Source organism: Aythya marila (assembly GCF_965140915.1).
Source record: "Aythya marila genome assembly, chromosome: 2".
In the NCBI taxonomy this organism is placed as follows: Eukaryota; Metazoa; Chordata; class Aves; order Anseriformes; family Anatidae; genus Aythya; species Aythya marila.
This window is the reverse complement of record NC_139043.1, coordinates 122740934-122763362: the sequence shown is the minus strand read 5'-3', so window position 1 is coordinate 122763362 and position 22429 is coordinate 122740934. Positions and strand designations below refer to the sequence as shown.

Genomic DNA, 22429 nt, shown 5'->3' with positions numbered 1-22429 from the left:
TGGTGTTGTGGCACTGGCTGCTGTTTCTAAATTTTCTAAGATCAGACTTCACTCAAAGCTTAAAAAGCTCCAGGAAATGTTGTCATGTATTTGGTGTTTTTGAGGTAACACAAAGCTTTCCTCACAGCCAGTGATGCTTCTTTGCCACAGGAACACAGGGCAGGTGTCTGCAGCAAATCCTGCAAAGAGGAAGGCACGGAGCTGTAAGTGCTATTACTCCTGAGCGAGTAATTGAGCTTACAGCTTCCCAGCCTCTTCCAGCTTAATCCACAGAGTCATTTGCCATGTAAGCCTGCTTCCACCAGCGGTAGGAACCGTGAGGCTCAACCCCATGGGCTGGACCTGTCCACACGAAGGGGAGCTGAGCCCCGCTGTAACAAGAGGGCTGTGTGTCGGGGATCTGGGCAAAGCTCTGCTCTTAGATGGCTCGCACTGAATAAACGTGCTGAGAAAAAGTGCAGCTGTGCTTTTTTAATATGCACTGCAGGAGATTTCAGCAGCCTGATGATATATCGTGCATTAATGTTGAAAAGATAAACACATTTGGAGAGCACAGGAAGGCCTTGTGTTTTTATGTTAGCAGAATGCTTCCTAATGAATAAGAACGTGCTGCTGGCTTCACAGAGCCATATGGCAGCTTTTCTAATTTTAGTTCGGTGCAGATGCATAATTCTCCCTTGTTTTACCTCCTAAAACCTTCCTGAGATGTTGCATAGTTTTTCCTGTAAGACTTGAACTATAGTTTCTGTGTGAAAAATGTATTTGGGAGTCTAATGGCGGCTTTGCTCTGGACAGATGTGTGCTGTGTGATGAAAGAGCAACCTCACTGCATAATCACTTCCCTAAAATAGTAGCTAACTTTATTCATAGGCATAGGATAAGCTGGTCTTAAAATTGATTACTGAAATAGTTGCTTTTTCTTAGACAGTGGTCTTTTGAAAAATGGCTTGGTTTCAGGAAGAAAAAACAACTTGTGTTGAGGCAATGGGAACCAGCTAAGAAATGTGCACGCAGATATTGAGTGCCTTGTGAGCCATGGGCTGCAGCAGCATGAATTGCACAGCTATGAGGCAGAGCTGCTTTCCCTGTGGTTAACCAAGCATCAGAATAACTTACATGTCCTCCACTGCTTTGCTTCATCACGTGTCATGATCCAAAACCACTCACGTTACCAAATACAAGCTTGCTTTTCTTCATTTGTTTTTTTGTTTTTGTTCTTTGTGTGTGTGTTTTTGTGTTTTTTTTTTTTTTTTTTTTTTTCACGTTTGTGCAGCCGTATTCCTGTGGAAAACCTACAGTCCACAACCACCATCAATACTATTACTTAGCAAATCAGGTTAGATGTTAGGAAGAACTTCTTTACCGAAAGGGTTGTTAGACGTTGGAACAGGCTGCCCAGGGAAGTGGTGGAGTCACCGTCCCTGGAAGTCTTTAAAAGACGTTTAGATGTAGAGCTTAGGGATATGGTTTAGTGGGGACTGTTAGCGTTAGGTCAGAGGTTGGACTCGATGATCTTGGGGTCTCTTCCAACCTAGAAATTCTGTGAAATTCTGTGAAATCATCATAGACATTATCAAATCTAATATTTAAAAAGTTAATGTCAACTGAAACTTAGCAGCTTGCCCAAGCATTATTCTTTCTGGTTTATGTTAGCATTACTTTTTAATACTGTATCTAACATTGTCTTTGGCCACTTGTATACTTTTACTCTTTCCATGATTGTTTGTTTGCATTTTGTTTTTGCCAGCAGCTCAGGAGAGGTCAGGAGGATCACACAGCCTAAGCCTGTTCACAAACATGAATGAGGCCAGGCAAAAGTAGTTAGCTAATGCATAGAAAAAATGGAGAAGATGAGTTGTTTTCAAGAGAGTCGCACTGTAAATTTAATTGCATGTTTAAGCATATACAGTCACTTTCAAGTGATGCTGCTGTTACCGTTGTAAATTATAAGGGTCTTTTTTCATTCATGTGATTTTCTAATGTGCAGAACTGAACTTTATAGTACCCCTTATAATAAATCTCTTTGCTTATATTTTTTACCTATTACTATAAAGGGAGAGTATATAATTTTAGATGAGTATGACATTTCAATAGTAATTCCAGAAAATTATGAAGAACATGAATTATACGAGGCATCTGAGAAAACCTGTTTTAAACAGTATTGGATAATAAATTTGCTTCTGCCCGCTCCATTTTTTTTCTCTTCACCTCTTTCCTCGGCAGTTTGTAGAACATGGGTCCTGCCCTCTGCAATGCTTCACTGACATTTCTCTTTTGCTCCTCTTGCTCTGTGAAGAACCTGAGGTGTTTCTCCTCTGACAAATGTGTGTAGATGCAAATTCTCTCTTTCAGAGTATGCTTCATCTTTTCACAGTACCTAAAGGGGCTACAGTTTTGTTCTTACTTTGAAAATGCGTTTTGGTTTTGCAGTGTCAAGGGGGAAATATTTCTGTAGCTGGTTTCATTAAGGAAGTTGGAGTAGGGCATGGATAAAGACAAAGAGAGCTTTTTGGGTAGTTCTGCCATGCCTGATTACCCACCTGTAGAAAGGGAGTGTTTGAAACACAACCAGGAGAAGGTGATGCCCATCAGTAGCACTTCAGAGTCTGCTGTCAGAAATGCAGACAGAGCTGAGAGAACCTGAGCTGGGAGGCAAGCAAACAATAGTAAATGAGGAAGGCTTCTTAAGTTTACATGTAGCAGGAGATTTCACACTATTGCTTTTGGCTTCTCTTTTACTAGTTTAGGAATTTCTGTTAAACTAATGTGATTTCACAAAGGTTTGCTTCAGAATCTGGATGGAGCTTCAAATAAGGCTTCAGGCATTCCCGCTGATAAATTTGCCAGAAAATGTTTGTAAAGGTTTTGGATTTTTTTTTCCATCTTCCTTCTCTGTAATAATACAGAAAAAAAAAAACTAGGAAAATATCCAACTGAAAATATTAATATGCGTTTCAGTATATTACTACTTACACAATTGTAAACGTATTCACAGTTTAAAGTCTAAATTACACACATCACTAAAATGCTACATAATTGAATGTATATACTCTTTGTAGTATCTCTCTCAAGGGTACTTCCATTTTATTTAAATTTCTTTTGCTCTCTAGGCTAAATTCTTAACTGAGCGGAGCTAATAATTATTTCATGTGCGTGAAGTTTATTCTGCTGTAATTTAGATAAAACACACTTGATCCCTGGTAGTGGTTTTCATAAGGATGGATCCTGTTTCTAATTTACACTTCCTCTCCGCTGAAACCCTTGGGGTGGGTGCTGCAGCTCAACCTCCAGCAGAGAAGTCCCTTTGCAGAGGAGCCCCTTGCTGCCCCTCTCTCTTCCTCTACCAACATTAAGGCTATATTTCTTTCCATACTGAATCTCCACTCTGTTAGTGCTGCCTCGCTCCTGGGATGCCTGGTAATATTTTCCTGGTGTTTTACAACAGGGGCAGAGCTGGTGCAGCAGGCAGCATGGCCAGATGGTGCCAGACCAGGGAACCAGCTCCCACTCTCTACGTTATGTGGCTGCAGTGGAAAAATAGAGGCCAGGGCTAGTCGCAGAGTAATGCCACCAATCCCCGTGGAGCAGGAAAAAGTGTTTCCAAGAGGCTTTGCAAGGTTGGGCCTATACAGCTATTTTCCTAACTCCTAGTATTCAAAAATAATTCATCTAGTGCAGAAATAATAAACTTTCTGCACTTTCAATTTGTTTGCAAGGCCCCCAGTGAACCTAGAAAAGATAGAAGTAAAAATAGGAAAAGCAAACATTACATTTTTACACTGCTACTTAACTCCAGAAGCTAGAACTGTTGAGAAAAGCAAAAAATACAAACTTGGGACTAAATACATGAGTGTATTCAGCACTAGAAATTCGTGCATCATTTATTTTTTTCCAAAGTTCCTGCAATAAATTTTTGTTCTGAATTAGCCCCACGTGCTGTATTGCTGAAGAAAATATTTGCATTTGAAGTTCTTCCTTGTGCTTGCCACCAGGGCCACACTGCTGACAGTCCTTGCACACACTGTTCCTGTATGTGCTGATGAAGTCTTCAAGAGGGGCTTTGTACTTCAGTCAAAATTGGCTAATTTATTGCACCGCTGAACATTATCAGGAGCTGCAGATTATAACATCAACATAAGTTACCTCTGAACCTGCTTTTATGAGGCTGTCTGTGGCCATGGTTTCCTATACAACTGCTGCTTAAATAAATGTACAGGAACCAGTGGCCTGAACATGAAGGCTATTCTAAGCTCTCTGGCCTCTTAACTTCTTACGCAATTAAGTTACAGATCCAATTATAAAGTCCATCATTTGGGGGCACTTGTGATTTATGATGCTTTTTGTAATGCCTAAACAAATGTTGTAATGTAGTATGTGTTGTCACTGTAACTGGTAGATAATACCTAAATAGCATTTTCATATTTTTACATTTGTTATAGCATTTCCTATAGCAAGTGGTGTGTTTGTTGATCATTTAGGGTTGGGACTTCTGTGGAAAAGGCTGGCTAAGGTAAAGGTAAATGGGGAAGTCAAATGGTTTTGAGGCACAGCTGATGATACAACAGAAGTGGTCAGGGATCAAAGGGTCAAAACAAAGAAATGGGGAACCAGAGGGCAGCTGCCAGCTGCTTTCAGAGACTGGGTATGAGGCTTGGTGGATCCTTGGTCTGACCTGGTCTTGGAAGTTTCTATGTTAATTATAGTCATTAAAACCTGTTTCATTTTTCTATGAGTAAAGCCTTGCCTCTCTGTGCATAAAAGAGAGCAGCTGACATATTTTTTTATTTTTTTTTTTAGAGAGAGAGTGTTTTTTGATACATAGATGTGTTGTTGGTGATTTGTCTGAACTCTGTGGCTGTAGCAGTTGAAAAAAAAAATCTTCAGCAAATCTTCTGTATTATGTGAGAAATAATCAGAAAAAGTCGCCCTTGTCAATCCATAAAACCAGGACGTCATGTGGTGAACATACTTGCACGCCATCGCTGTAGCACATCTGCTGTCCCTGCAGCTCTGGTGCACGGAGTATAATCCCACGTTCCCTGATAGTCAAGATGCTATCACTGGCTACAGCAGTGAGGGGATGAAAGCAGGAAGATGGTATCCGTACCCATTATAGTAGTTTGCAGTGTGAAACCAGGGATCACTTTATGATACCAGGAACAGATGGGAAACGAGTATCGTTGCTGACTTTATTAAAAGCTCAACCCTATTTTTAGAATTCATTTACAATTTTTAGACTATGTTTTCAGTACTGTATCATCATGTGGTACCATCTCTGCTACACTGTAATATGTGAAGGACTGTTTTTTACTTTTTTTTTTTTTTTCTCCCTTACACCTAATCACTGCCATTTGCCAAAAGAAAAAAAGAAGGTGGGGGTGGAATAGAGTGGGGAGGGGAGGCCTACTGCAGTTCTCAGAAATACAGATTCTGGTGAGTTTAAGTGGCAGAGGAAAGTGGGTTATCAATATTTCTAGTGCATTTATTTCTATCAGATTATTTTAATCTAAATGATTTGAGCTATCCAATACTCTTAACAATCCCTTTCCAGAACAGTTTTGTTTCATTGTTATTCACAATTGTGTCATATCATGTATGAACATGCTATAAGAAGGCACCTGAGATTTTCCTGACTCTTTTCTCATGAAAGCAAGAAATGCCAGAAATCCAGGATGAGACAGTCCAAGTGACCAAAGGCTCATTGCCAGCGGGTGGCCACAGATAGGAAAACACGCAGGGGTTGTCAGAAGCAGTTCCTTTGCTTTATGTCTAAGCACTGTATAATATCATTGACCTTATAACCTCTACCAAGGAAAGAGTTCAGAGGAAATTTGACTGCAGAATTGCAGATCTGCAGACAGTGGAAGATCCTATACATTTGGGTACATTTTAATTTGTACAACTGATACTTTAATTTTCACTAATGGTGAATTTGCAAGAGCACATTGGTCTACCTGCACGTGGTACTTTAATTCCTACAATGAGTCATCTTCTGATTTATCATTGTAGAAGGAACAAATTCTTGTTATAATAATTGAAATGAGATTTCATGTTTATTAAAATAATCTATTGTGTAATATTCAAAGTTTAAAAAAAAGATTGCAGTATAGACCTAACGTTTGCATACTTGCTCAAAAAATAATGTTGTTCTGTGTATAGAACTTGTAACAAAAAATTGTTTGTTTCATTAAGTTAAAATGTGGAATATTTTATATAGTGTTATTATTATTTTTATTATTTCTTCCTTAAACATGAATTCACTGAATAGAAAAAAAATAATATAGTCCATTACCTGACAGGAATTGTAAACCCTCTTGATTTGAAAGTTTCCGTATGTATGAATGCCCCTTACCTTTGGATTTGTGTATACTATGATACTCTATGTTATAATACATTGCAATGTGTGTCTTCGTACTCCAGAAACCTTAAATCATTCTTGCCTGTAATTTTCAAACACAGCACTTGAAACTGTATGTACTTTTAATTTACTCATATTGAAGTGGCAGGGGAAGGGGTTATCAGTATTTCTACTGTATTTATTTCTATCAAATTACTTTAATCTGTATGATCTTATTTACTGATAAATAACACAGTACAAAAATCATGTGATAATAAAAATGTGCTCCCAGAGGCCTTGGAGCAGAAACGAGCCCACTGTTTCTCAGTACTGTTCCAAGCAGATTGCAGACTTGTGTTTTTTCTTCTAAATACAGTGATCGTGGAAAAGTTGTGTAGCTATGAGCTTTGCATGCTCTGGTAACTCAGTCTCTTTACACGCCTTCATCCTGGCCATTACACACCGCACCTTCGTAAGGAGTCTCTTGTCTTTGCCCAGAGATGCATTTTGTAGTTTAGTAAAGCGTCTAGCAGAGAAAAAGCAGAAATGATTTCATTTGTGTCTTCAAACTTCACAGCTGAGAAGCAAATACACTAGTTATGTTTCTATTGAGTCATTAAGGGAGATTTTTTCGATCTCATTTCCAGTATTGTTGCACTGTAACTGTTTCATAGCTAGTCTCAATACTCCGTGATCTCTTACTGTGTCACTTAATGAGCACTGCTCTGTCATTTAATACATAGTTTTCTTTACTGCAGAAAAAGCAGCAGCAGCTAATGAAGATGAAGTGCAAAAGGCAGATGTATCATCTACGGGTCAGAGTGTCATCGACAAGGACGCACTTGGACCAATGATGCTTGAGGTGAAGAGCACAAAATTCCTTTATTTAAGCCAGTTCTCTGCCCCCATGGATGAAATGAAGTGAAAAAGTGCAGTTGGAGGTTTCTGTAAAAGAATGGTCAAGCAATACAAGCCACCCTGGCAATTTAGGATTAAGGCATTTATGAATGGGCAGCATATTTCTGTTGGGTTTGGTGTTGAAACTCTCTTTATCTTTGAGGGGGGATGAAGAGGGAAACAGAGAGGCAGAGAAAGAGAATTCAGCTGCTTTATTACACAGTCTGCTGTGTCTGTATGTGCATGTTGTATTTGTGATGACAGATTTGGAAGAGCTGCTGTATCTTACAATTAACTGACAGATGCAGTAGTGCACACATGAATAATACTTCCTTTAAAATTGTATGTCATTGCTATACAGTTTTAATGATTTATTATTTCAGCATTTCCAGCTTTACTCTTTTCCCTCTAGAATATGTAAGAAATCTAGCAGGGCTTTTCGAGATACATATTTCAGTTTGTTCAGTTAAGGTTTCTGCCTGATTCTAGCTGTTATTTTGATATCCAAAAAGGCTGCATGGTTAAAACCTGACTTCTAAATGCAGTAGTAGTAATGTTGTGTAGGTATTTTATCTGGGATCCTGATATCGTATGCTACTGTCCTTTGGTGCTACTGCTCTAGCTGCATAAGTTCACTTGCAAATTGTTTATTCCTGTTCTGGCAGTGGGCTTTACCTGTAAGGAAGAATAAATGTTGCTTCAGACAAAATAAAACACAATCCCTAAATCTAGCTAAAGGAACTAACTTTGGCTGAAGCATAACTATTCTGTCATTTCTGAATGCTGCAGTAACAAGATGCGTGTTGTATCAGTTTTAAGTATCAACGAAAACACAGTTTTCAGTACCATATATGAAATAAAGGTTCCAAAGGCATATTACTAAACATAAGGAAGATTAGACAGGTTGGAGTGAAAACATTCTGCTTTGAAAAGCTGGGGTAACAAATTAATTGATTTAATTTAATTTTTATTATACATGCTCACTGAATTGAATGTTGTTGTTTTTGCTATCAAAGTTAAATATCCACCCCTTTCGCAGCTATGTTAAAACTTATCTTTAAGTTCCTATTAATTTAATTGTAAGGACCTATTTTAGTCACAGGGAAAATAAGGATAAGATTTTTTATTCCTAGCTTGTCTTAGATGATTAGCCACCACAGCAAACACGACATGTAAAATCATCTGTCTGTTCCGTTATTCCATTTAGTTTATTTTTCCTTCACGGTATGCAAAAACTGAATAGCATTGCATATTAACAACGAAAGATTGTGGAACTAAATTAATAAACTGTGGTCTTCTTGCAACAAGAAACTTAAAAGGACTGAAAGTTGTTACAAATGTACTGTGAAAAGACTACAGATACTTTCTTTGTGTCTTTATCTCTTTAAGGAAATGCAATTAAGTTATTTCATCTTTACAAAACCCCTTTATACAACCTCTTAAAAAATCTACTCTTTTTACATTGCCATAAAAATGGCAATGCTGATGAACACTTTCTGACTTGATTTGGTTTAGAAACGTAATTGTCTGTTTTTATTAAAGAATAAAACTGAAGAATCCTCAAACTAGCAAGTGTTTCCAGCTGAAGAAAGTGAGTAAAATTCATCATGCAGCTGCCTCTGAGGAATATTTTAACATATTTCTTGGTTAAAGCAGAAAAGTAGATATAGAGGGAGCGTAAAAAATAGTTGAGAGAGCTGGCAAGAGCTCAGAGTGAACACAGATTTGTTTTCTATTCCAATATATCATCACAAATAATATCTGTTCTTGTTTTCTCTTTCAGCTTGTTGCCCATTATTTGTTCCCCCATTGTACCAATAGCACTGAAGAAAAGTGTGCAGGCCCTCATTATTGTTCTAGTTGTTTATTGTGGTGGAATACGTCTGGGAACAGAATTAAGAAATCATTGCAAAAGTGGAAGCTTCTAAGAGATTTAAGTGGCTTGGTGCATTAACTTGCTCAAAAGCCTTCTGCTTACCTAAAATACTATTTTATTATGGCTTTTGCCTCAGAATAGAAAGAAATGGGAAACCGGCCTATAAGGCATGTTCTGCCTGTATTACTCTAAGCTCAGATGACCATTTCTGTGGTCAACCCAAGAAGCAGCTGTGAGGAAGCAGCCCAGAGCTATTCCTTGCCAAATTAAGTTGCTGTAGTAGGAAACAGTAGGGAAAACTGAAGATTATTGTGGGATGCCAGTAACGCTAATAATCTCTTGCCTGCCCTCTCTGCCTTTGAAAGTCTTCTTAGGACTGCGATAAACATCTGCTATGGCTTTGGTTTTGCAATCCCTTTGAATTGATGTAAGCGTGGACTGTGGCCAAACAGAACGGTTCAGCCAAACCCACACCCTTCTGCCAGCTTTAAAAGCCCTGTGGTTCCACAGCAGGCCAGTTTGGGTGACTGATGTGGCTAGCATCTCATTTTTTTTCTTACATTAGTTTTTGTTTAGCTCATCTCCCTGGTCTAGCTCTGTCTGTCCTCAGAAATGCTGCTGAGAGGAGGGAGTTGTTGTGGTGTGGAGGGGACTAAACCAAAGAGGCTGTGCTTATGTTGGCTTCGAGCAGTGGTGAAATGTAGTTTTAAGACAGCAATCCCTAGCAGAGATGCTGATAGAAATTAACTTCAGAGCCTCAATTAATTGAATTTTGTAAATCTTTATCAGTTAAACTAAATACTAGTCACCAGGAAAATGGCATGGATGTCCTGAAAGCACGTGAGTAGAAGAGAGCTTGCTACAGTAATGGAATTAGCGGGAGGAACCAAGAATGATCAGAAACAAAAAGAAGGTAGTGATATAAAAAGAAAGAAAAGAAAGAAGGAAGAAAGAAAGAGAAGGAAAAGAAAATCAGAGATTAGAATTTGTGACAGTTAACAGGAGAAAAAAAACCTAGATTATCTTTAAAGGCAGTCAGGAAAAGTAAAGTATGTTCTTGTGCATTTATTTTTGCTTTTATTATTTTGTAATTTAAAAGCAGCGCACACAGAGCATTTGGCAAGCATTACCTCAGGCACTCTGCTCTTATGATGTGTGTCCACCACTGCTCCCTGGAACAGATCTGGTACCTGATTTAGCCTGGGGAGGACTCCTGGGGATTGTGGGGTCCCACCTCCCACGCAGAGCAGGTCCCGAGCAGGTGGTCTGGGGTAGAGGCCAGCCCTGTTTTGAATGTCTCCAGGGAAGGAGATTTCACAGCTTCTTTGGACAGCCCCTTCCCACATGTGACCACCTTCATGGTGATTTTTTTTTTTTTTTTAAATATAGATCTCCATGAAGTTTCCTGAGTTGCAGCCTGTGTCTGTTGTGTCTTGTCTTTTCCCTGTGAACCTCTCTTTATGCCCCTGGTAGGTGGCTGAGGAGAGAAATACCATTTCTGCTTGGCCTCCTCTTTTGCACCGTCTGGGTCTGCTAAGTGCTCAGTCGTGTGCAGCATTTTTAATATGTATATGTAGCCTGAGTCCTTGACAACTGCCTGTTAACACCAACACGTAAGTTGCGTTGAATGCAAGTTTGGTCATATCAAAAAATGCCACGTGCCTGTATACACTTGTTGTGGCAGCTTCTCCTTGTTAAGCTGTTTTACAGGGAGCCAAGTTCAGGCTTAGTATGGATCCATTCGCTTTTAAATCTGTTAAATCACGGGTTACCAGGTTTTCTGATTTGCCTCTGTCCCTGGAGGCACAATATAGTAGTTTCTGGTTTTAGACTGAAATGCAAACTAACAATTGTTTCAGTGATTTCCCACCACCCTTTGGAGAGAGGTGAATAAATCAGGCAAAGCTGCAGAAGTCTGCAGGGGTTAATTCTTAATTGAATGCTTAGATCAAAAGCTTTGGTGCTTTAAGTTTAAATCCTCCTTATCTGCTCATATGACATATAGTCAGAGGGATGTACTCTGAAATATTTCTAGCTTGCACAATCATGCTTGCATCTTAAGAAAAAAGAAAGTTTACATGAGAAGTTTTACTGATACTCAGATTTTTACTTTATGCTGATCACGTAGAAGCAATGTAATATTTGGCTTAGGTTTGAGATGGCATACAGCAGGTATCTGGAAGAATCCTTTAGCCGTGTTGTCTCCGTCACGAAATAATAGGGGAAACCATCAGCATAATTTAAGAAACGCCTAATTTAAATACTTCCTTGCAGAAGTTTTAAGTCCTTTTGAATATCGTGGAGCTGAGATGAAAAGGTGAAATTAAACTGGTGTCAAACAAGGAAATGAAAACAGCGCTGTGAGCAGGGACTAAAGCTGCAGGATCCTCTGCACACCTCACTGCTGCCCTGATCGCTGCCTGCCCTCAGCCTTAGGGCAGGTTGGGCTTCCTTTCCCTTCTCTCCTTTATAACCCTGAGGTTCTTGCATTCCTGGCTCCATGGGACCAAGATGCATTGCTGGGGATGCAGAGAGAGCCATTCTTGTAGCAAATCTTATAATGTTTTCCTGGGCTCCAGGATCAGTCTCCCTGTGGTGAAAGGAGGAGTGAACAGGCTCTGTGTTTAGCAGAACTGCCTTCTAGTCCAGGTTTCCTGCTTCATAGGCAGGCAGATAGGTAGCAGCCTCTTCCCTTTTCAAAATTTATTGTTGTTATTGTTGTTGGTGTTGGATTTTTATGTTTGTTTCCATCTATGGATTTCATCATTTTGGAAGGTGTGCATCCATCTTTCTGTGCTTTTAAACTGGTTTGATATAAGTAAGATAATATGTTCAATATGAATTGTGGACTTTGCTATGACAAGAATATAAGAACTGGAATGGACACCGAAAGCTTCATAAAGAACTTCTGAAGTGTGAATTTATTTATCGGATATCTTTTTGTTTCTCCCCCCACCCCCTCGCCTTTTTGTTTTTCCCCTCAGGCCCTGGATGGGTTCTTTTTCGTAGTGAACCCAGAAGGCAATGTTATGTTTGTTTCTGAGAATGTGACGCAGTACCTAAGGTACAACCAAGAAGAGCTGATGAACACAAGCATATATAGCATCCTGCATGTAGGGGACCACAATGAATTTGTCAAAATCCTGCTGCCAAAATCTTTAGGTATATATGTTTTCCTCTTACACGTTTATTTATTTAACTTTGGTTTCATAAATCAGCATTTCCATAACTTTAGTTAAAGCCCTTCCACTGCTTATGGTTTCATCATATTCTATTTATTTTTAATGCATTATATCAGCTGTATGAATGATTTATATTTTTCTGAAAAGCATTCTCCACTTTTCGGTCTTGCCTTATTTGTTAACTGATATTTTAAATGGATCTTTAGAGTGAATCACTAAAAGACAGCATTTAACTCTGTTAGCTGTCAGTCTTCTAGGCTGGTTATTCTAAAAGCGTCTAAAAAAGAGGGGGATATCTTATGCAAAATGAGAAAGCTCCTTTTGCTATTTTTTTTTACAGTGTTTTTTGTCTTACCAATATTTACCCTTCCCTTTCAGAAAACATTTTAGTTGCAGCCATTTTTGCATTCATACTAATATTGGTTTTATCGTCATCATATTTTAGAAGTAGTGCAAAGAAAAAGAAAGTCAATACAGAACTCCTCATTTATTCACAGCACTTTAAAAATTATTATGTAATTCACTTTAGCATTTTATGACTTTGTGTACAAACCCCTGAAGAATTGAAAATGTAACACTTTTAATGGCTAAGCCCCATAAATTACTGCCTTTATTGCATTTTATGGCTGAAGAGGGCAAGTGAAGAGTATTTTAAATATGACCCTTCTATTTCTCTATGTGGTGTTACATTAATTTGCTCTGACTGATGTCCACTACCTATATTTGTGCATGGCAGGATTTTGTTTCCTTTTTTACTTATCTTAAGCACTGTGTTAGGGTTTAGTTTTATCCACCCAGGTCGTTGTCATCCCTTCAGTCTTTTCCATTGCAGCTGGGACTCTGTTTTTCAATACGTTCCTGCTTGCATTACTTTTTGTTTTTATAAAATCCATATCAGTTTATTATCTTTCTATTTCTAATCTGGACACAGACTTTTTTATACACTGTTGTTGTCTCCTTTGCACTGATCAGTTTTTAATTCAATGGGCAGATCCTACATACTGCCTTTTTAATTCTAGGCCCATAAGTTATCTCTACCCAATAGGGTAGAGATAAGCCTATCTCTACCCAATAGGGTTTTCACTGTACTCTATCACCTTTACGTAAACCAATATTTAGAGTTTTACTCTGCTTTTCTACTGCTGTCATTATAAGATGCTTAAAAAAGACACAGTGGCTGAACAAATTAGACATCAATGTTTTTTAAATACAGAATGTTAAAAATTACCTTGTTACTTGCTGGTTTGGACTCTAATATTAAAAATGGATTGTTGATATTAAATTAGCTTGATTTCTGACCAGTTTGCAAAGCACCTTGATTAATTTCCCATGGATAAGCTGTAGAAATGATTGCTATCAGGTTTATCTCACTGTATGATCTTTGCTTTGTTCAGTGAATGGGGGATCTTGGTCTGGTGACACTCCTAGGCGTAATAGCCATACCTTTAATTGTCGGATGCTGGTAAAACCTCTTGCTGATTCTGAAGAAGGCCATGATAACCAGGAAGCACATCAGAAATATGAAACTATGCAGTGCTTTGCTGTTTCTCAACCAAATTCCTTCAAGGAGGACGGTGAAGGTAACTGCCACTTTCCATTTGTGTTATTACATTCTCTTTCCATGCTATCTCAAATAGTTACAGGATAGCAGTTCTGGTATGGTTGATAAAATGGCCTCTGAATTCTGAAAAAATAAAAAGGTGTAAGGAGCAAGTTTCCCCTTTTTCAGTTAACTGTAGAAGTTTGTTTCCGTGTTGGATTATGAGTATATTCACTAACATGTACCCAATTTGTTCTGTTATAATGGTTTGAGAGTAACACCATTTACATTAATGAGATTTTATACCCCTGTAATTGTAAGAAGAATATCAGAGACTGGGAGAAAAGTTTAAATTGGCAATCTTTTGAGTTCTCAGAATGCAAAGACAATTGTGATTCACCATTTCCTTTACCATTTTACTACTTCAGCAGGTAAATTTCCTTAGATTGTATTTCAAGCATTCAGATAAGTAAAAATGGTTTATTATGAAGCTGCTTCCTCAGGGACAGCAAGCATTTGGGTCATGTTTAAGAAATGTGTCTTAGAAGGTACAAAGCAGAGAGTGTTGAAGAAACTTGATCTCTGTGCATGTATCGTATTCCTTTTTATTATTTATCTTTCAAGAGGTAGAGCTACCACAAGTATATGCATAAACACATGCCAATAGCTGTGGGTCATGGTGGAGTCCTTGAATAATTTTTCTTCTTTGAAAGAAAACAAACACACTTCTCCTGTGATGTTATAGGAAACAGTGAAGATGTAAAACCACTGAGTTCTATGTATCCTTTTATTGGTATGAAATATTATTTTAGTCCAAAAAGAATTAAAGTGTACTAAAAATACTTCTGAATTATTTTTGGAAACAAAACCTTTCTTATCTATACAAATTACTAAAGTAACATTTTTGTTTAAGATTTGCAGTCTTGCTTGATTTGTGTTGCAAGAAGAGCTCCAATGAAGGAAAGACCACTTCTTCCTTCATCAGAGAGCTTTACTACTCGCCAGGATCTACAAGGTATTGTGAAATACTTTTTTTTTTTTTTTATATATATCACAGAATCACAGAATTTCTAGGTTGGAAGAGACCTCAAGATCATCGAGTCCAACCTCTGACCTATATATATATATATACCTTTGTTGGGTTTTGTTTGTTTGCTTGTTTCCCCAAGGGGGAAATTCCTGTAACAACTGTTTTATCTAATCTCAGGCAAAATAACTTCACTGGACACAAGTAGCATGCGAGCAGCTATGAAACCTGGCTGGGAGGATTTGGTAAGAAGATGTATTCAGAGGTTCCATTCGCAGCATGAGGGAGAAATATCTTTTGCCAAGAGGCATCACCAGGAAGGTTAGGTTTCATATTTTTAGCACTTTCTATATTTAAATTGTTTGTCGTTTGTATCTATTGGTTGTGTTCTCTTTGTTATGTCTACATGGGACACTTATAAACTACCGACAATCACTTTTTTAAGCTTATTTCCCTAATGCACTGATGGGTCTCTCTAGAGAGGTTTTACACCATTCTCCCTGTTTGTTTTAGCCTTCTTGTTATAACTGTGCTATACAGGAGGTTGCTTTAAATCCTGAAATTACTGCAGTTATTTTAGAAAGCAAGACCTTTGCATGTTGTCTCCCCATATGTTCATTACGCAGTATTCTTCAGAATCTCAGCTTACACATTGAGTTCATTGACCTGCATTCTATTTCTCTGCAAAAAGAATGGACTTTTACAGTCACATTTCCTGTGAGAAACACTCTCTGTGAATTATCAAAGATGCAGCACTCATGCTATCAGGCACGCTACATTGTTGTACCGTATCTAGCAGATAAGTTTTATAGGATTCACCACAAGCACTTCTACTCAGTAAAGATTATGGAAGGTAAGCTGTAGGAAACTACTGCATTGTGAAAGGTTCCCCATGAGGTTTTTGTGGTAGTGACTGGGTGGGGATTTTTCTTTTCATTAACCCCTGTTACTGTTAATTCTAATAAAACAGGTCCAAATTACTAAAAACAAATAACCCCTTATAAACCACTGGAAAGTACTTTCAAAATCAATTGAGAATAACCAGAACATTTCCAGTGAAGGAGCATCAGTCTTTGGTTCATATTTGTAGAACAGGATTTATAGGTAGTTGTAACAGCCATTAAACAACTGACATGCTGTCTGCAATACTAAATTGTAGTTGGAGTCTCAAAGGATTCCACCAAATATACATACAAGCACACACACCCCTTTAATCATGCAGTTTTCATTCAATATTTTTAATATGTTTTTAATATATCTTGCCTTCATGAAACCTTCATTTTGGGAATTTGTGGGCACAAAATTACTGTGGTATTTAATATAACAGCTTTTGGGGTATATACAGGAGGAGTGCTAAAAGCTCACAACCTTATGCTGTGATTTCAGACAGATGAAGGAGGGTAGTATGCAATTCAAGTTGCAGTAGGGATTTAGAGAGAGAGCAGTTTCAGGTAAGGATCATTCTGCACAGGTATGATTTAGGTGTTTCTGTTGTGGCATCCAGCCATGTGTTACTTCAGTCCTCTTCAAAGGATTCCTGACCAAATTAGCAGCTCTTACACTCAGTGCTGAGGTTTGAGTGCCTATTCTCTCAGCTATGTGTGAAATGATAAAAATATACATGTTTGGGGGTTTTAACTGTATCATTTTGCAGGAGAGGCTTAGGATAGTCATATAAACTGTGAAGTTGGTTGAAATGAGGGGGCTCTTCTTGTGGAAGTGAAGAGAGTAAGTGATAAGAGGAGGAGGAAAAACCTGTGGAATTGCTTTGGATCCAGTACTAGAGATGAATAATGGCTGAAATGTTCCCATCCTGTAGTATAGAGAAGAAAAACAAGGCATATCGTGGACACTAGCATCTTTGCATTCAACAGAGGAACCCCTTGCATTTTTTAAGTCGCTTAGGTTTTTATTATGGTTTGGGAATAGAAGCAAATTAAGTAGCAGTCTCCTACATGTAATTCGGTGATACAGTGGGAAAAAAATCGGCATTAGCTTGACAAACAAAAAACAACAACAAAAAAATCTTTTGAATTAACTCTCCTTATAAAGTGCAGAATATATGGCAAGTTTTTATTGGCCGCAGTCAGAAAAATAGCATTTCCTCAAGAGGAATACGGAAACATTCTTGTTTGCTTAAAGAATTAGTTTGGAAAATGATTTAAGTAGAGATTTCACTTGTATCCTGTTGGCATTGAGTATTGGAATTTCCTGATGTGGTATACGCTAAAGTTAAGAGCTTTGGACCTTCTGGTGCCCAAAGGTTAAACTGAAACAATGACATACCTAACAGTGAAATTTCGCTTTGTATTGTTTCACAGTTGTAGGTTTTTGTTTTTCTTTACATTTTTACTCTGAAAACCCCCTCTGGTTGTTTAAATTGTGCTTCCTGTTTTCTCACTGCCTAAATAATACTTTAAAACCTTGCAGAACAATATATAACAGTGGGGGGACAGGGAAGGAAAGCAATCACAGCCAGTCCTGCAAGTTGAAAAATCTGGTAGCTCAGTAGTGAAGGCTGTTTAATAAAGCCATGCTTGGAAAACACTCTTTTCATTATCACAGGAAAAAATAACAAAAACAAACAAGAAAAGGCAACGAAATGAAGATCAGATGATAATATTAATTCAAAAACAAAACAAAACAGAAAATATGCATACCTAAAAAATAACAGTATTTGTAGTGTTTTATTTCTGTTTTTTCCCCTAAACAATTATATGGACATTCTGACATGAAGTATTTGCCTCCTGCCATAACTTTGGTCCTAATGTAATAGCCTTTGGACTTTTAAAATGTTCAGGCTTGTTTCACTGATGGCAAGGTTTCAACAGTAGAATCAATGTTTGAAGATTAGCTTTTTCCCAACATGATTTTCCATTTTAATGAAAGAAATGTTGCTGGAGGTTACAGGAGTTAAATAACTCGATTTGGTGAAGTTCAGATTTATACTGAAAACTTAAGTGTTGCAGAGTATGTGCAGTGAAATAAGCCCCAAACCTGACATGCAGTCACATCTAATACTGGAAGAAGGTAGCATAGACACAGTTTTAGTTTAGGTAATTTGTTTGAGCTGTACATTTTTGTATTTGTTCTTAAAAAAGTAGTAATTTATTATTACAGCTGTTCTTATTTCTAATTGTTTCTGTGTAAGAGATTTATGTACTTCTTAAATTAAAGTATTATTGAGAGTAACTGTTATAAGATAATTTAAGCAAGCAATAGGGAGTAGAAAGTAGACACTAATGGAAAAAGATGATCTAGAAACTAAAGGCATTTATATTAATAATCTTGATGTAGGTGATACAGATGAAAAATGTATGAGCAACAAAAGGAGTTAGATGAAAAGTGATATGGACATCAAGGGCTTCTTGACCCACTCCTGAAATAATTTGTATTTCATAATATCTGCCCTATTATTGCTGTCACTCCTCATAAGTTTTCTTTTGATCACCCTACAATATATGAGTTCCTTTATTTTATATGCATCATCACCTCTATTTATTTCCAAAATTATTCTTCTGTTTTTCTGAAAAATTACGCTGTGGCTGCGGTATCAGTGCTGATGGATTTAGAACATCAGACACTAAGTGACTAAGCTATCTGTAATAGAGTTTCTCATTAATTCTGTTGTTTTCTTGCTTGCAGTGCTGAGGCAGGGACTAGCGTTCAGTCCCGTTTATCGGTTTTCCTTGTCTGATGGCACTATAGTTTCTGCCCAAACAAAGAGCAAGCTCATCCGTTCCCAGACTACTAGTGAACCTCAGCTTGTCATCTCCCTGCATATGCTTCACAGGTAATTCTCACCAGCTCTTTCTCCCCCTGCAGAGTGTGGGTGGAACAAAAGTACAAAGTTGCCAAAGCAAATGGATTGTTTTAGGCTGATGGACATTTCAGTTGACCTAAAACAGATAGCATGAAAACAATTTTTTTTTTTTTAATCAACGCTTACCACAGGAAAAGACTTATTTCAGTACTAGAGCAGGAAAATATTTCAGTATTACAAGCAGCATGCTGGATTTTTACATCGAGATCTTCCATTAAATATACAAAATTTTCTTTAATCTCATGTTCTTAATTTCAGTATTTTAATTTCCTGTACTTTTCATAGTAGGCACGAGAAATTTTCTGGATGTAATTAAATCTCAAAAACTTTGGTGGATTAAATTCCTAATGTTCAGAATCAGTTAGATATTGGGCTTGGGTCTCTTTAATGAATATATTATGACTATTAAAATCACATTTTAGACAAACTGCATATTTTAACTCCGTGTCTCTCTTCATTCCTTCTGTTTTCTGGTACACACATACAATTCTGTGAAATGGCACCACTATCAGTTAAAATAAATAAGAAAAAATAAAAACAAAAAGCACAGGCAATAATATCTTAAAGTCAAGGATAAGTAATCACAGACTTCAAAATTTCAATGTAGAATTAGGTTATTGCATGTACCAGTACACTTGTGTCAGATTGTATTTCAAATTTTATTTGCTGATTATAATTGCAATGCTGTTTTCCTATATACACACTATCAATTTTTTTTAAAGGAAGAAAACATTTCTAAACATAATTAAAACTGAAACCATTTTACAGAGGTTGTATATTTGGAAAACCAAAAGCTGCCTAAAATTTGTTTAGTCTGGACTAGTGAAAATATATGATATTTCATGAAGTGTTAAATTTGAAGTTTAAAAATGCACTATTAAATTAAAACTTATACTTACAAATAAAATAGACTTGCTTGTGCTTTTTTTTTTTAAGCAGAGCTTTTTTTTTTTTCTTTTCTTTTTTTTAAGATACTGGTAGTATCTAAACTGTAGTAAGGTTTTAAAAATCCACCTCTCTATTTACTGTTAACATTGTTCATCTTTGCTTTTACACCTAAGCTAACAAATACGGAGTAACAAGCTCCACTACTTTGTGTGCTTCAGTTCTTCCACTTGTCATGCTTTAGCAAAATGGGAAGCTTTATCTGCACTTATCTTGTGCAAGTAGGAATGTTTTTAATCTAATCGAAAATATATATTAGGAATGTTCCATTAGCATTTGTTTTTGGAAGTCCAGAGTTGATTTGATTTTTCTCAGGATCTATTTTTTTTCTTCCTAATCTACTTGACTATGGCTCTTTTATAGCTTTTAGCATTTGGGAATATGCCTTATTTTTCTGATTTAAGTTTTAGCACAGAAGTAAAAACTATATTGCATCCTTCCATAAACTGATTAAAATCTACTGAGGAAAAGAGAAGTGATCTCTAGCTGCTCTTGCAAGATTTTCTTCTGTGCATATGTCTCTTTGTTTCTGCTATCTTACAGCCTTCAACTCTAAGATCTGAGTTTCAGCTTGTGTATATATGGTGGTTTTCTTCTCTTTTTCTAACTGCCTGTGCAGGACTGGATTGCTAACAGATTATTCCCATTCTGGAGTAGTATCCAGTAGTTCTTTGGCTCAAATACTTTTTGGAGCATCATCAAAATACTCTGGCAGTATAGGAATGTGACTTTTTAAACTTTCTTTTGGCTATGAGCTTGGTGGACAAATAGCCCAATCCACTCTTGTGGTGGGGCTTGCTCATAAACTTTCAAAGCTCCATTGAACAGCTGTCTGCAGCTGTCTTGTAAAACACACATTTTTGGGGGTTTAAGATGTTTAAGATGAGATTTCTCTGTTATGAAAGTTAGCTCTTGCTGAATTGTAGAAGAAAGATATACATTAAAGGGAGAGAGTCTGAAATTATAACCTATCTGCATTTCTAATGGCTGTCATTTAGATGAGGTCTAATTTTGTTTTTCCTCTATTCTACTGATTTGTTAATGAGCTACAGAAAAACCATACTGTTAATGCTCAGCCATGTTGGTAGTTGCATATCACTTTTGTCAAATTGTCAATTTGTTCTTAATCGTAGGTTTGTTGTGTTATTTTGAAGTGAGGTTTGGGGTTTTGCTTCTTTTTCTGTAATGTAATTGCAAGTTGGCCACTGTCATTTTAGCTAATGGGTTGTTTTTCTTCCCCTTGCCACATAGAGAGCAGAATGTCTGTGGAATGAATCAGGATTTGACTGGACAAGGAATGGGAAAGATATTGAACCCCATTAGCTCCAGCAGCCCTGCCCATCAGGCCATGTGCAGTGGGAACCCAGGTCAGGATATGACCATCAGTAGCAATATAAATTTTGCCATAAATGGCCCAAAGGAACAAATGGGCATGCCAGCAGGCAGGTTTGGTGGTTCAGGGGGAATGAACCATGTGTCAAGCATACAAGCATCCACTCCTCAGGGTAGTAACTATGCACTAAAAATGAATAGCCCCTCACAAAGCAGCCCTGGCATGAACCCAGGGCAGCCAAACTCAATGCTTTCCCCAAGGCATCGTGTGAGCCCTGGAGTGGCAGGCAGTCCTCGAATCCCACCTAGTCAGTTCTCCCCTGCAGGAAGCTTGCATTCGCCTGTGGGAGTTTGCAGCAGCACAGGAAATAGCCATAACTACACCAACAGTTCCCTGAATGCGCTTCAGGCCCTCAGTGAGGGCCATGGAGTTTCTCTAGGATCATCGTTGGCTTCACCTGACCTAAAAATGGGAAATTTACAAAATTCCCCTGTGAATATGAATCCTCCCCAGCTAAGCAAGATGGGAAGCCTGGACTCTAAAGACTGCTTTGGACTCTATGGGGAGCAATCGGAAGGTACAACTGGACAAGCAGAGAGCAGCTGCCATTCAGGAGAACAGAAAGATACCAGTGAGAGCAGCATGCCACCGGTTGTCAGTGGCGAGAGACCTGATGGACAGAATAAGCTGCATGACGGGAAAAGCCAGACAAAGCTCTTACAGTTGCTGACCACCAAATCGGATCAGATGGAGCCTTCGCCCTTGTCCAGTACCATGGGAGATGTCAGCAAGGACTCCACGGGAGGGTTGCCTGGGTCTGGTTCGGCACATGGAACCTCGCTCAAGGAGAAGCATAAAATTTTGCACAGACTATTGCAGGACAGTAGTTCTCCTGTAGATTTGGCCAAGCTCACAGCAGAGGCCACAGGAAAAGAACTGAACCAGGAGTCCAGTAGCACAGCTCCTGGTTCAGAGGTGACTGTTAAACAGGAGCCAGCGAGTCCTAAGAAGAATAATAATGCACTACTTCGCTACTTGCTAGATAAAGATGATACTAAAGATATTGGTTTACCAGACATACCCCCAAAACTGGAGAGGTTGGACAGTAAGACGGACCCTTCAGGTAGCACAAAGTTGATAGCTATGAGGACGGAAAAAGAAGAGATAAGCTTTGAGCCTAATGAACAGGTAAGCAAATCTTTGCATTGTGTGTAAATCAGGTGTTCATGGTCTGTGTTCCTTCTATCTTAATTTTTTCCAGACTTCCTTTGGCAGTACTTTCTTGACATTCAAGGCTGTTGATAAGCAAACTGCTACCTGTCTTTTGAAATCTGATCTTCATTCCATTTTCCAATTTATGTTAATAAGTTGTGGTCATCACTCTGTCTAAAAGAGCAGACCAGTTGTGTGATTGACAGACCATGCCTGGGAGGAGATGGATGACACAGGGACTGAAAACTGGGCAACTT

At 38.0% G+C, this 22429-nt stretch overlaps 1 protein-coding gene across 6 annotated transcripts in view; it reads left to right on the top strand.

Moving 5' to 3' along the window:
• The window catches only part of NCOA2 (nuclear receptor coactivator 2), a 197485-nt gene that overhangs the window by 132239 nt on the left and 42817 nt on the right, over positions 1-22429 (top strand). For all 6 annotated transcript variants that reach the window (XM_082753629.1, XM_082753633.1, XM_082753631.1 and 3 more), the window contains 7 exons: positions 7096-7199; positions 12095-12272; positions 13687-13872; positions 14746-14847; positions 15040-15180; positions 18505-18652; positions 20879-22148. In XM_082753629.1, the coding sequence (XP_082609755.1) occupies positions 7096-7199; positions 12095-12272; positions 13687-13872; positions 14746-14847; positions 15040-15180; positions 18505-18652; positions 20879-22148 (2129 nt within the window). The remainder of the gene's footprint in view (positions 1-7095; positions 7200-12094; positions 12273-13686; positions 13873-14745; positions 14848-15039; positions 15181-18504; positions 18653-20878; positions 22149-22429) is intronic.